Raw genomic sequence first — 15440 nt, 5'->3', positions numbered from 1 at the left:
CTGTGCCACAATATAGGCTGTCGGCCTACGCGGTGTACGACAAGCGGTTCTGTGACGTCAGCTTCGCTTAAAGTCTACTTAGAAGAAGCACTTGAGAGCTCTGAAGATGGAGTAGGCCTATGCGGAACAGGAGATAAAAAGTTGAAGAGTCTTATCTTCGATGATGGGCACTTACTGCAGCGACCATGCGAAAGCTGCGGGGCCGGCCGCGGTGGTCTCGCGGTTCTAGGCGCGCAGTCCGGAACCGTGCGACTGCTACGGTCGCAGGTTCGAATCCTGCCTCGGGCATGGATGTGTGTGATGTCCTTAGGTTAGTTAGGTTTAAGTAGTTCTAAGTTCTAGGGGACTGATAACCACAGCAGTTGAGTCCCATAGTGCTCAGAGCCATTTGAACCATTTGAAAGCTGCGGGAAGGCTACGAAGTACGGAGGGACTGATGATTACCGTGTCGAAAAGCGAATTTTAGCGGCAGAAGTAAAAAATGTATGAGACCCGTCGGCGCGTTTCCAGACGGAGTGAGTGGAGGTTGCATCCCCTCTGGCTGTGGCTGAGCCACATCTCCGCTGTGTCCTTCCTTCCAGTAGTGACAGTCGTGCAAGGCAGCCAGGAGAACTCCCGTCAAGTCTGGGTGCTGAGAGAAGAGGTACGGCTACTACAGCTACAGCTACAGCTGGTCCCCGTAGGAGTGGAGCTGTAGTGGCCGTTTACCTCAGGTGGCACTGTTTCAGTCGGCCCGGTCCGTTTTAATCTACGACAACATTTTCCCAGTAGCACGTACTACAGTCCAGAGTCACAAATACATTCTCAACTCACGAATTTTCTCAGAAATGCAGACGATATACCAAAAACAACCGCGAGTTCAGTGTTGCTACAAGTGTCGCCTTTTTCTAGAAAAACAATTAAAAATGAAATAAAAACATTTTTTGCTACAGATCATTGTAGTGTTTTTACAATTTTCGCATTTAAATGTTATACCCTTGGGCATGCTCTCGAGCCAATCCTTGAGGCGAGTTTCTGGTCTGGTGTAGGCGTCGAGACCAGAAGACAATTTTGGAAGGATCCAACAGTTTCTCGAGGCTATGTAAATTCGGCATTAGCTGCTGCTAGAGCCTCTACAGCAATGATCGCGAACGAACCACTGCTGTTGGTTTTGGTTCATCTTGGAACAGCCCACCAGCTGGTTGCTGCTTGGATTCCAGCTGGTGCGAGTATACCAGTGTCTCGTCTCCTACTGCGATGTAAACGGATGTTACGTTTGCTCGACTGAGTTATTTGAGCGTCTCTCCTTACTTTAAAAGATGCAACCCCGTTTTCGAACTTCGGTCAAGTTATAAGGAATCTACAGGGAATATATTTTTTCCACAGACAAACTTTCGTTCAACATATAGAGTACTATAATATGGTCTACTCTCTCTTCAACCGCACTGTACACAGCATCAGCATTTCTCTGGAGCAACAGCCGATTTTGGTCGACCTTCGCGAAATCCATTGCTGACATAAAAACGACCACACGTAATTCTGAAATCCAGTCTGCAAACCAGCCCTTTCTGAAGGTGACTGCCGCGAGTTGAGCGAAGCTATTCTAAGCGTTGTTTCTGAGATAGGCGTTTATGGAAATCGTCCTCCGGAAACCTTCCCGTGAAGTCTACCTTTTCTCATAACACTCGCTCTTTGAACGCTCATAGCAAACAAACTGCGGCCTAGTGGCTAGCGTTGCTGCCTCTAGATCACGGGGACTGGTTGTTCGTTTTATCCTCATCATTTCATCATCATCATCATCATCATCATTCGTGTTAGTGACTAGATTGGACTGTATAAAAGTTGGGACTTTGTACAGGCGCCGATGACCGCGTGATTGAGCGCCTACCAAACCAAACATCATGATCATCAAACAGACTGCTCGGCCACTTTCTTAGCAATACCAAACGAAAAAAATGTTCAAATGTCTCTGAGCACTACGCGACTTAACATCTGAGGTCAACAGTCCCCTAGACTTAGATCTACTTAAACCAAACTAACCTATGGACATCACACACATCCATGCCAGAGGCAGGATTCGAACCTGCGACCGTAGCAGCAGCGCCTGGAAGCTCTCGGCCACAGCGGCCGGCACCAAACGACAACTCTGAAAACGGCAGTAACGGCACATCTCAAGAGCGTCATCTACAATGTGCCGACCGCAAGTCGGCCTGTCAGCTCCCTGGACCTGAATCAGTACAGATCGGTACAAGTCGGCCGGCCGGCAGTCATTTGCTTTTGGGTGCAGCCAACCTCCTGTGTGACGTGGCCATTGTTGTCTGATGTGCTACTCCTTCATACTGAATCCATTGCTTGTGACAGGTTGCAGTTTGGATCTTTACAAATCATATTAATACGTAACATGATTTCACTTTCGATTAAAAACATTGTTTAGGTAACTTTTGCCTTCGTGTGTGACTTTTGGTTTCGCGGAAGCACGAAGGACAGGATAAGGTTTATTAAAGCGTTTATGAACGATCCTGTCAACAGTTTTCAGAATAGTAACTAAAGGCTTTAACAAGTTCCTGGTTCCCTGCAAGCAAAGTGCTGAAGCTGAAAGAACAGGATAAGGTGGCTAGACTCGTTTACCCTCCCGCACGCCTCCTCTCGTCTCCGCCCCCGCAACCCCGTCTGACAGTGGTTTGGCTCGCCGCTGACGCACAGTACCGGCCACTTGTAATAACTTAATGCGCAACTGCAGTGCGTACGCTGAACAAGTGTGTCGGCTGGATTAAGAGAGCTTCCTCGCATTGGAGCAGACTTTTTGTGGAACATTGCGGCATTTCGAGGGTGCAGCATGTCCAGAATGAGATAACTTACGGGAGCCACACAGCAAGGTAACTGAAAGGAATTGGAAGCTGTGACTCGGCCGTCTATAAACGAAGGTGGCCAATGCGAGTGTGCTGATGGACTTGTCTGAGAAGAGCGAAAGGATGACGCCTCTCCCGTGCCCACAGCGTGGCTCATGTGACTAGAACGAGGTGGAGACGATTCGTCCAGGAGTTGGCGGCATCTGTTCCGCTGCTCAGCAGCAATTATCTGCTGCTCACAGCCTACTTGTGCCTCGACTCCTGTTAAGCTGCAGTGCCAGTCACAGTGGTCACTATTTTGTGATCGCCACTGCCGGACGTGAAGCGGATTTACCATAGCCGGAAGTCTGGCGGCACTGCATTCGGTGACCGAGTCGCTCGGGCTGGACACGGTGCGGACAGCGAGTTCCGCAGGTATCTCCGGAAGACGACTACGAGATATGCCGAATAGCGTTCGTGTCTGGGAAGTTCGGTGGCCAGTGGAAATGTTTTAACTCAGAAGAGTGTTCCTTTCCTGTAGCCACTCTGGACGTGTAGAGCGTCGCATTATCCTGCTGGAATTGCCCAAGTCCGTTGGAATGCACAATGGACAGGAATGGATGCAGGTGATCAGACAGGATGTTTACGTACGTGTCACCTGTCAGAATCGTGTCTACACTTATCGGGCCCCATGTCACCCCAACTGCACACACACCACATCATTACAGAGCCTGCACCAGCTTGAACAGCCCCCTGCTGACATGCAGGATCCACGGATTCGTAAGGTTGTCTCTATACCCGTATACGTCCATCTGCTCAATACAATTTGAAACGAGACTCGTCCGACCAGGCAACATTATTCCACTCTTCAACAGTCCAATATCGGTGTTGACGTTCCGAGGTGAGGCGTAAAGCTTTGTGTCGTGCAGTCATCAAGGGAACACGAGTGGGCCTTCGGTTCCGAAAGCCCATATCGATGATGTTTCGTTGAATGGTTCGCACGCTGTCACTTGTTGAGAGTCCACCACTGAAATCTGTAGCAATTTGTGGAACACTTACACTTCTGTCAAGCTGGACGATTCTCTTCAGTCGTCGTTGGTGCTGTTCTTGCAGGATCTTTTTCCGGCCACGGCGATGTCGGAGATTTGAAGTTTTACCGGATTCCTGATATTCACGGTGCACTCGTGAAATGGTCGTACGAGAAAATCCCCACTCCATCGCCACCTCGGAGATGCTGTGTCCCATCACTGGTGCGCCGCGCCGCGCCGACCATAACACGACGTTCACGCTCCCTTAAATCTCGATACCATTTTCCTAGATACCTCATAGTTTTCGTGCAGTTGTCTCCTGAAACCGCAGTGGTACTAACGCAGTATGTCGAAGGAGCTGAGTGGCATCTGCTTTCGTCACCCCCAATATTTTGGAGCGAAAACTTGTTATTTTGAGACTTACAGCTGAGTAAACAAAAAGCTAGAATTTAAACTCCAAAGAAAAAATCTATGTCCAGCGATTTCTTTCAGTGTGATGGACAAAATTACATGGTTTGACAGTGTCCCTGGCGTTGAAATCATATCTGTGAATAAATTGTCATGCGGGAGTGTATTACAAACATTTCAGACACGTGAAATAAAATTTCAGAATATAGCCTTTCAAGCCATTTGTTCACATGTCGGAAAAAAACAATCATTTTACATTCGGTAACAACAAGCTATAATTCAAGAGGACATAGTCGTTTTGTACACTGCTGCAGGTCCTGTTTTACCCGAGCACTGGTATATCATGCTGGCATTTATGAAACATAAAAAACAAATTGCAAGAGCATGTCTTGTAGTAGAACCTCCTAAAAGATCCCTCCAATACATTGAAAACAAATACCATGTACGTGCTGATATCTGATATTTTTGCTCCATAACTCGCCTCTACCAACATGTGTATAAAGTTTCTGCCACCAGTACTTAAAGAAGAAACCCACATCAAGCAGACGATAATTCGCAGTAGCAGCAGCTTATTGCATTGTAGTTTTGTAAGGTATTTCGTCATCACGGAACAGCCTGTTTCACACAGTCTCCTTAATGTCAGGAAGAGCACTATCATATCTAGGTTCCACAATGAGCTGTAATTCAAGCACTGTATACTCCAAACGTCACCCTATGAGATATAACTGCATGTTCAATATAGTGTAAAACAATTACTGTCTGTGTGTTGACATCAAGCATATCACATATACACACATTAGTCCATTGTAGCTGGTGACCAAAGGCACTAGTACAGACCTGTGAATAGTGTCGTTGCCTGTACTGGAGGAATACCATATCCCACAGGAAGACCACATCCCACAGACTATCAACCACAAGAGGGGGGGGGGGGTTCCTGTGTTATTCTTTCATAAGCAGTTTGATACAATGTTTTTTCAGCTGTAACACATCCAGACAGGGTATGACTACAGCTTTCTACACCATCATACATTTTGTTTTTCTATCATGACTTCAAAGTATGTGTCAGATGCTAAACCGACATTAACAGATTTTGATCCGTTGGCTCCCACAGAAACCTGGACATTGCATTGTGTAAATTATGCTGCTCCCACAACACACAGGATGGTAGAAATATAACACCCAGTCGACGTTTCTCATTGATAAAAATGTAGAAGACATCGCAATAATTGGAAACTGGAAGAGCTTGCAACATGAGAGTATTCCACAGTGACGGGGCAGCAGATGTCTCGGTGTTCTGTTTCGAGAGATCAAGAGCATTGTCTCCTCATTTTGCAGTCATGTATATGATAACTGTTCTCGTGTTGACCGTACCTGGAAGGTGCTATTCACAACATGCAAGGTGTAGTAGAAATAAAAAGAGGTACTGTTGTATCAATGGTGAAAAAAATGTGGAGGCCAATGCAGCATATGGAAATAGGACGAATCTGCAGCATTGAGAAATATCTCCGAGCAATTGTCTGAAGGTGATCACATGTACGTTCAATCCCATGTTCCGCAGTGACAAGTAGCTTATGTCCTGAGTCCCCCCAAGGCTCCCTCCGTCTCAAACAAGTGGTGTCATTCAATCGTTAAGCAGTAATCAACAGTGTGCCAGCGGACGGATGGGATGGAAAAGACACTGTCGATATGGCACAATGTACTGTAATATACACCATAGTTGACTGCACGATCAATTTTACCAATTTCACCATTTGTTCCATAATTTCAAAATCAGCCAATGACATAGCAGAATTTTCCCAATTTCTGTGTCATTGTTAAACAACAAAGTGTACCAGACAGTGCCCTATACAAACGCAGTTAAGTAATCTACCTATTTCTAGCACATCGATCATAGTGTGGAATTTATGATTATGACTGGCCATCGTACCCTATGTGGATGGGAGTCACGAAGTATTCTCACATACAAAGGGCAAAGTCGGGGATTGAAAGATCTCCCTGCAACACGGTTCGCCGATTTAATATGCAACTGACCACATCTTGTGAAGGAACAGAGTGAATTGTGTCCGTAACTGCTATTCAGCGAAGACTTTTCTGCACCAATCTTTCTTACAGCATGCTTCCAAGTGCACAAGATTTCTCCAGATGCATACATGTCAAGGAGGGTGGCATCCCCTATCGTTGTATAGTAGACATGAGAGCGTTGTGTTAACACAACAGACGATTAAGAAGAGACACATGGTTTATGCTTAACGGATCTCGAGACGGATGGAATTTGAAACATTACATGTAAATCAATTATGCTATCAATTCTAGATTATTAATCCAGTGTCTGGAATCAGTGCCAAGAAGGTACCAGCGAGAGAGAAATGATCTTAAGCATAAACACATGCAGTCCTAAGGCTACAAGATTCTGCGCCTAAAAACGATATAATGTCAAAGCCATATGACTTCCAAATATTAGAATTGCGGAATGCAGTTAATGATTGGCACGCCAGGGACGCTCTCGAACCATGTGAACAGAAAGAAATCGCTTAACATAGATTTTTTTCCTTCGGATATTAAATTCTCACTTTTTCTTCATTCTGATGAAAGTTTCAGAATAATGAGCAGTGATCGATAGTTTTTGCAGCAAAATAGTGGAATTTTTTGCGATTTTATGCATGGTAGACATGCGTAGGAGATGAGAGATAAGTTAATACGTCTGTCAGGTGTATCACTGTAGAGCTCTGACCTCCGCAGTTGGTCATCTTAATCGGTGGTAGAGCTGCTGTTTTTTTTTTTTTTTTTTTTTTTTTTTTTTACTGTCGTTGGATGTCACAGAATAACGAGATTCTGGGGGAGAGATGTGAAATGTATTGGAGTCGATCATAAAAGAATGGCTGAACAGATGCCGTTCTATCTTGATAACTGAATCCTCTGAAAAGAATGTAAAGCCCTCACGCATGAAAATTTATAATTTGGACACTAGGAATGCTTTCAAATTATACCAATTTTTCACATAAAACTAATACAAAATGACTCCAGCTGTTTTCATGGAAACAAGACTGTCTTTTATTGCCATTGTCATTGCCATTGCCATTGCCATCGCAGTTGCGTTTTTTAATAGAGCTCCCTTATAAGAAGTATACTGACATTAAATACAACTTTTACACTGAAGTGTACCCTCTAGGGTACTTCAGGACTGACACAAATTGTTGGAAATACTGCCTCACTCTCCTGGGGCTGGCGCCATTTGCTTAGCACATTGCGCCAGTCACGAGGGTACCTCAGGGTTGACACTGCTTTTTGAACATACTCGTATTTGTGCCGGCATAAGCTGCTGCCAGCACATCGGTCGGCAAAGATGAACCGCGAAGGTCGATTAGTTGGTGCTGGATGAAGCGTGCCAGAGGCTCGCCCACTAGCAACGTGCCGCCACAATGCCACCTCGACAGCCGCCGCTGACCTGGCGCCCTCAGCCATCCAGTTTGGTGTGTGTCAGCTCACTCGCAGAGCCGGTTTAGTTCGCCACAGGCCACGACAGTACACAGCGACCAGGTTAGTGACTGTAGTGGGAGTAGTTTACCTCAAGCAGAATTGTTGTACTTACTAGCAGTGAGAAACTAAAGTTTTTAATAGCAAGATTACTCATTACATTAGTCTGCAAGAGGACTATTACTGATGAACATGTGCCACAAAACATGGACTCAATTGAAGTTAAGTAATGTTTCCAGTTCCTTTAAATAAAGAATAATATTAATGCACATGTGCCACCCACAACAATATCATCTCCTTTGCTTCCTTGCGGTACAAGACTCTACAACATTGGCTCACTCACAACAGTAACACAGGGTTGATGCTGGGCGTGATGTTCCACGCACGAAGCTACCTCAGAACTCGTGCCCCTTGCCGTAGCGTAGTGTCAAACGTGATGGTATCTTAGGGCTGACACTACAGGTGTTTGCTAGATACCTAGTCTCCTTCGTGAGGCTACTATAGGGTTGACGCTAAATGCTGTGCGCAGTGCTATACTCGTGAGGCTACTTCAGGAGATGCATTGTCTCACACATGAAAGTATCTTAGGAATGGCGGTACTAGCTAGACACATTGTTTCACAAACGAGAATACGTTGGGTTACTCTACTTGCTGGGTACATTGTCGCGCTCATGAGGACACGTCAGGGCAGACGCCGCTCTCTGTATGATTGCCTCACATATGAGGATACGTCAACACTGACGCTACTTGCTGAACAGGTTATCTCATTCACGAGGCTACCTCAGCCTATTCTAGTTGCTGGGCATACTGTCCCAGTCATAAGGGTAAAACAGGACTAACACTTCTTGCTGGACTCGTGACACTGCTTACTGGGAATATTCTCCCAGTGACGTTTGTACCCCAGGACTGACACTTTTCCTGAGCACACTGTCTTAAACATGAGCATACTTTTTTCCTCTCACTAGAGTGGAAAACTGTGAGGTGAGGAAAATGCGCCGACGGCTTACACTCAAGGCAGTGTAAAGATATAACTCGACACATTCCCTCTAGCGAGATACACTTCTTCGTTGGTTTTCGTATACAATCTATACGATAATTAACAGGGAAGTACGACACAGGTGAAAGTCCATGGTAACAGAAGCAAAAGCGTTCTAATAAACACGGTTCTTCGAATTCCCCGTTTGCGAGATGATTGATTTTACTTCGTTAAGAGCTGCCGTGACTCCAGTTTGAAGTATTGTCCCTGTTAGTAGCAACGTCTTTCAGATGTAGGCTTTTGGATTTAGTTCCCATTTTATTGGGCCATTTGCTCTCGGGTGGAGGACGTGGTACACACAAAATGGGGCACGAGCACGCGAAGTGTGAGGTGCCTGTAGGGTCAGAGGTGTACACGCCAGGCACGAGCTGTACCCCGGCCCCCTAAACAGCGTCAGTCCTCCGGCAACTTCTCTCTGACGTCGATGGCGACGTGTACCGCGCTCTCTCTGACGTGGGTGAATTGTCTGAAAGGATTCGTAACTCGCTGCCTGGTCGAGCGCAGCACTGGCTCCAAGTACAAGGGCGACACGTGCAGCGGCCACGGTCGCTCAGTAGCTCGTAACGTCGAAACGGTCCAAACAAGTTGCCAGTTGCGTCGTTGCGTTCAGGGTAATCTCTGTTTACGCGATTTGTTTAATTACCACCCTCTCTAACTGGGAAGCACTATTATAATTAGCAGAAGCGGTTGCAGAAGATCAATGCAACGAGTTCTCCTTTTTCTATGCTATGATTCTCGATGTAGCTTCGTTTCCTCGCTTAGACAGAGTAGGAGCAGTTTTTGTTAGTTTTATTATTCGATTTACAGTTTATAAATTCCGCAAAAGTTGTCGTTCAGCCTCGGCTCTGAGATAGGCTGTCGCTGAAGCGAGTTCCTCGGAAAGGGGAGACGAAACCCCACCCCACTGGACACGCTGGGGTCGGTTCGCGGAACAATAGTCACTGGCTGCGTGTTGTGTGCGGCGTGCGTGCTCCAAAACCGAAGAGGAAGAAAGAAGTCGTTCGGCCACTGTTTGGCGAGGCTCCAGACTGCAGTTGAGAGCCCGTCTGATCATAACAATGGGAGCGTGCTTATGGTGTCGGCGGTGGCACTAGAAGAGGGCGTGGCATAAGGCATACGTACTCTGACACGCCTCGACTCAAATAATCGAAGGAGAGACTTTCTTTGTAGTTCTGACGCCAGATATTTCCTAAGAGAAGACTGAAGTCCTCTCCCAAGGTGGCGCCAGACTTTAGGAGCCACAAACAAACGCTACCTCTTTCAGACTTGATCGTCTTTCTCTATCTCGTCTTACATGGTAATTTTCCATTCGAGTTTCCTAGGAGTGGAGGTCAGGATTTCTGCTTCTCTCTATCCCACTAAAGATTAACGTGGAGCGAAGATGAAACTACAAAATCTCACTCATCCAATTGGTACACCAATTGTTCTTGCTATGCCATTGGCCAGCGAACGAACGTACGCCTTTCTTAGGCAGAGCCGATGTGGAACCCAGAAACTAAGTGGCAAGGATGATTTGGTGCGAGACTGTGTTGTGAATCGGCATTCGGGTTACCGCGGCTGGACTTTGAAGAATTTGGGTCCTGATGGGCAGCAATGATGAGTTCTCGCGGGAACCCGACTACTTGTTGATAAGTATGACGCCGCAAGTCGCGTGTCAGGTTTCATTAGGCTTTGCTCACTCTGATAGGAGAACCTGTCGTTAGCTAAATTCCAACAGTCCCAGTAAAAATCAGATTCTTAGGTCAAAAATAGACTGCAAATTAATTTCGCAAACCTTGACGGGTTTCCCACATGTACTGTTCATACAAACGCCTAATGTGTGGTTTCGACTTCCTTTAATGTATGATTAACTGTTGCGTAGTCACAATACGAGGAGATCTGCAGTTGTTCCTAGTATTAGCTAATGAGACGCGCTTAGAGCCCCAACTATTGGAAGAGGAGTGCATTTACATTTCCTTTGCCCACCCGCCTTTCCCATGGTCCGCACACGCGAGACTTGCAGAACACTTATTAGTGATCATCTAATGATCCATCATTTGATACTGTGTTGTCTGTAGGTCGAGGTTAATTAAAATTTTTTGATACTGTACATCATAAAAACTACATTAAATTTGTCTTATTGATTAAGGTTTTTTTCTATAATTATTACATCTTCCTTTTCTAAACTATTAGTAGAGCGTACAGGTGCCATTATTTGCAGTTTTAGTGATATCTGAATGTCGAGTCACTTCCCTCCGCAAGTCAGAATCTAACTACATAGGAATACATGCAGAACACCTCTCCTTTATTGTTTTTACTTCTTGTACATAGCTTACCCAGTCAGGATATTCTACTTACTGACATATGCATAACTATAAGCACGCAATATACATCTCCATCTGAGCTCTCATTTATGTTCCAAAACTTGCCTGAAGCAGTACTGTAGTTCTTGTTGACGTGGGGCGTGGGTGAAATTTTAGCCGAAGTAGACGGGGACTTGATCGAAAAGTTTGCAATTCACATACGTTTGTACTCACTGGGACAGTATCTGTACTGGAGTCAGAACTGACAGCCATAATCATCTCACAAACGGCTCGCTTGGGGTGTCGCGTTTACTTCAACATTTCTGCTTTCACCCGTGTCATATTCCACTATCAATTATACATTCTGTATGTTGCACATCATTTTTCTTATATTACTCTTTGTATCACCGGTACCTCTGATAGAACACTAGGAAAGTCCTTTCCGCAGTTACGGATTTCCCGCTCGTGATGAGACAACATTTCTGTGTACTAATTCGGGATAACGGAAAACACGTCACGTCAGATCAGGAAATGAACGAGGATAATCGCCAGCTTCCTTATTATTGTTTGCACTTCACGTACACGTGTTCACTGCTCAACGCGTTGTGCTGTACGGAGTTTGTTCTCACTCTTCGGGAGTGAGATGACGCGGGAAAAACTGGCGTCGGTGCTCTTTGGAACGGCTCACGAATTTCTCTGGGTTCATCCTTCTGACCATTATACGAAGTGTGGGTGAGAGACGTAACAGGTTTCTCCGTTTGTACTGAAAAGTGATACGTCGACGACATCTTGACCATTTACAAAGGACCTAACGACGGTATTGATCGACTTTTCGGTATGATTTACGAGTTCCACGAAAATATTTCTTTCACTTGTGAACGTGAAAATGAGTTCAGGCAGTTAAACTTCCTAGATCTCACTCTTACAATAGTAAACGACAAAATTAACTTCAATATCTTACGTAAAGAAACAAATTCTGATTAAATTATACCTGTCACTTCAGTACACCCGCATTCTCATAAGAAGGCCTTTTTTCATTCGGCCACCTCCACCCCCAATTCTGAAATCAATCTGATTGAAACTGTTGCTGTCAGTAATGACCCTTCCGTAGTAGATAATGTTTTTAGTAGTAAAACCAATAAGAGAATGACCACCCTAGGTCTTTCTAATAATGAACCTAATCAAAAGAAAAAAATTTTCCTTTGTACCGTTTCTGGGACCAGTTTTTTAAGGATACAGCGTCTGCTTCAAAATAAATATAACTGCAGAGTAGCCTTCTCCACTAGTAATTCTTTAAAAAGTAACATCATACATAACTTGAAACCGACGCTTTCCCCTTTGCAAAATTATGATGTTTATAAAATTATTTGCGACAAATGTCCCGCCCATTACATGGGGCAAACAGGCCGAGCTATTTCTATAAGATTCAAGGAAGACCTTCTAGGCAAAAAAGGCACCAATATTCACAATTCAACTTTCGCTGACCACCTGTTGATCATACGGCATAATCATAAAGATGTAAAAGACGCCGAGATCTTGCACTTGGAGAAATAAGGCTTTAGGCTTAATATCTTAGAAGAGCTAGAAATTTTTAAAGATCTATCTCTGAAGGACGGTCTCATTCTTAACGAGCAGTTGCAAGTACGCAACAAAAACTTTTGTCAAGGTGTAGAGCCGCTAATTAAAAATGGTGTGAATGGCGATACCCTCCTCAATGTAGTCTCTTAAACATCGTTTTCCCTTTCATTTTCATGTCTTCTGTGTACATTCGTTGAACTTTTTTTTCTTTTGTAAAAATGACTGTTACGTTATGTTGTAACTTTGATACACTGGTTCCTGTTTGTTACCTATAATGTTTAAAATTGTCTTTGTAATGCCTTATTTGCTCTTGTCTGTAATTCGATTACTTGTTGCCAGTTGGCGCGAATCTGTTTTCGTGTCCACCGTGTGTCTGCCTCTGCCTGTTAGCCGTTTGGTCTGACGGTGGCGGCTGTGTTGGCGCGGGTCTTGACACTAAGCGACCTCGCGGCTGCCATTCTGTTTCCATGGAATATTTTATCCGGTTGACAAACATGTTATATTTTTTTTCTTGTGACGTTTTCTACTTGACGAAAGCACTTTTGCATTGAAGTTGACGGTGGACTGTTTGAACATCTTCTGTGAGGAAACGTACAAAATTAAAGAAACCATAACACAACAGTATCTTAATTTACCGTCACCTGCACCTTTCATGTTCCTAGCTGTTTTGATTGGTTTAGCCGGAGACATATGTTTATTACAAGTTTTTTGTTCACAATCACCAGTAGTATCTCCCATCAAAGCATGTACCTTTCCTCTCGACTCACCCTGTATACATCCTGTAATTAGACACGGACAATATTCAAGAAGTAGTACATGTTATTTGATTGCCATTAAAGACAGAATTTCGGATTGGACACCATTGAAGTTAAGTACCGTACTCGATTGGTTCCTGTCATAAAGTGTATTCTAACTAGGTGTGCATTTTGTGTCGTACTGAGAGAGAACCATCCACCCACCTATCATTCCACCCAGCCAGGAACCGCAGACATTACGAGAGGGCATAGCCACAACACTTGGGCTACATCGATTACGGAAGCAGCCACTATAGGAGCAGTACAAATCTGTCCACATTTGAATTGGCTTAGCTCCGACATAATGCCCTGACTATTACACAGAAAACTCTTCTGGTGACGAACAACATTTGCGCTGCACAGGTGGTGTCCGCGGTCAAATAGAAACGCGCAACCCGCTGTTCCGGCTGGCCTCTACAGTTACGCTCGAGCACGCATTTCTGGCGGTGTGTCTCCTTCACATCTGGCGAAAGCACTAGATTGGCGAAATTCTAGCAACGCGTGAGCTCAGCAGCAGCGGTCCTCGCGGCGGAGTATTGGCGGCCGGCGGGCCTGCTACGTACCGGTGTCCATGGCGACGAGCGTGAGCAGGTAGGTGGCGCGCGCCTCGCGGTCCAGCGGCCGCAGCACGCGCACCTCGCCCGACGTGGCGTTCACGCGGAAGACGTCGGCGTCGCCCTCCTTGAGGAAGTAGCGCACCTGCGCGTTCTGCGGCGGCGAGTCGGCGTCGTGGGCGCGCACCGTCAGCACGCAGCCGCCGCCCGCCGGCGGCACCTGCCGGCACACGCGGCGCCACGTCAGCACGCGGGCCCAGCTGCCGCAGCCGCAGCCGCAGCCACGTCGCCTCCACTCTACTGCGGCACGTTTGTAAGCGCCACCCTACACGACCTACGTCTTTGATAGGTCTTACGTCGTTGACTCTGTAAGACCGCACACCCGAGAGATACTGCTTTCGGTCTGAGATTATTGTAGTGTCGAAGTAAGAGAGCGCTCGGCGTGCAGTTGTAGGTAGCGGTCGGTGAGCGACAAGCGAAGGAATAGGCAGTTTCTTGTGGTGTGCTGTGTGAAGCCACCGAGTGTTACATTAATTTAGGTATGTCAGTATTGTTGGACATAGAAGCAGAAATCCTCGTGCAAGCGAAGTAAAGATGTTAAATAATTAAGATTTCTATTTTTGGCAGCGTGTTAGTATACACGAGTTGGCTGACAATTTTTAATTCTCGAGTGATCCCAGAATGAACGTAAACCGTTTTGATAAAAAGCTACTGATATATTTCATTTTTGTAATGTTTCTAAGATTTCTTAACAGACCTATATCTAATTCGATGATCTGCATTTATGTTGGATTAGTGAGGTTAAATAATATTTTCTGTTTAAATCTCATTGTTTGCGAATGAATTGTGAGTAATGTAACTTCAGTTGTCAGATGTTTTTGAAAAGACAAAGTTAACCCACAATATAATTTTGCTAAAAAAACCACAGTGTTAGTAATTCACCACAATCACTACCGCCTCCCTGTCCAGGTCGTACGTTTTTGAAACAAGTTGGATTTCTCACGAATGTTTTCGTTTATCAGCAAAAAGAATTTCGTGAGCATTTCAAGTACTGTGGCCACCATTGCACAGTGCAGAGTCTGTAGATAGCATTTACATATCTTTAATGAGAGAGCAGAATATATGGTGTTCCACCGTTGCTGCTTTACAGCTAAGACAATATAAATATTTGTATGCACTAGCCATCATTCAGAGTATTCTATCCGAGGAGAATAATTTTACCAAGTATCCAAAAGTTTTCTATTTCAAAGAACGTTTTACTCTCCATTCGTCTTTCGCTCACCGACAGCTACCTACGACTGAACGCCAAGCGCTCTCTTATTCCAACACTACAATAATCTCAGACCGGAAGTGTCTGCGGTCTTACAAACTCAGCCGTATAAAGCCTATGAAAGACATACATCGTTTATAAAATCATATTCGGGTGCCACATACAAATGTGCCTCGATAGACTCCTTTCAACGGACCATCAGCCAGATA

At 45.1% G+C, this 15440-nt stretch overlaps 1 protein-coding gene across 1 annotated transcript in view; it reads right to left on the bottom strand.

The window, feature by feature from the left end:
* LOC126416156 (cadherin-related tumor suppressor-like) overlaps positions 1 to 15440 on the bottom strand; it is a 292823-nt gene that overhangs the window by 277010 nt on the left and 373 nt on the right. Inside the window, exon 2 of the mRNA XM_050083710.1 lies at positions 13971 to 14181. Within this exon, the coding sequence (XP_049939667.1) occupies positions 13971 to 14181 (211 nt within the window). The remainder of the gene's footprint in view (positions 1 to 13970; positions 14182 to 15440) is intronic.

This window comes from Schistocerca serialis, chromosome 8 (assembly GCF_023864345.2).
Source record: "Schistocerca serialis cubense isolate TAMUIC-IGC-003099 chromosome 8, iqSchSeri2.2, whole genome shotgun sequence".
Lineage (NCBI taxonomy): Eukaryota > Metazoa > Arthropoda > Insecta > Orthoptera > Acrididae > Schistocerca > Schistocerca serialis.
The sequence above is the reverse complement of the archived record's forward strand: the minus strand, read 5'-3'. Positions and strand labels throughout refer to the sequence as shown.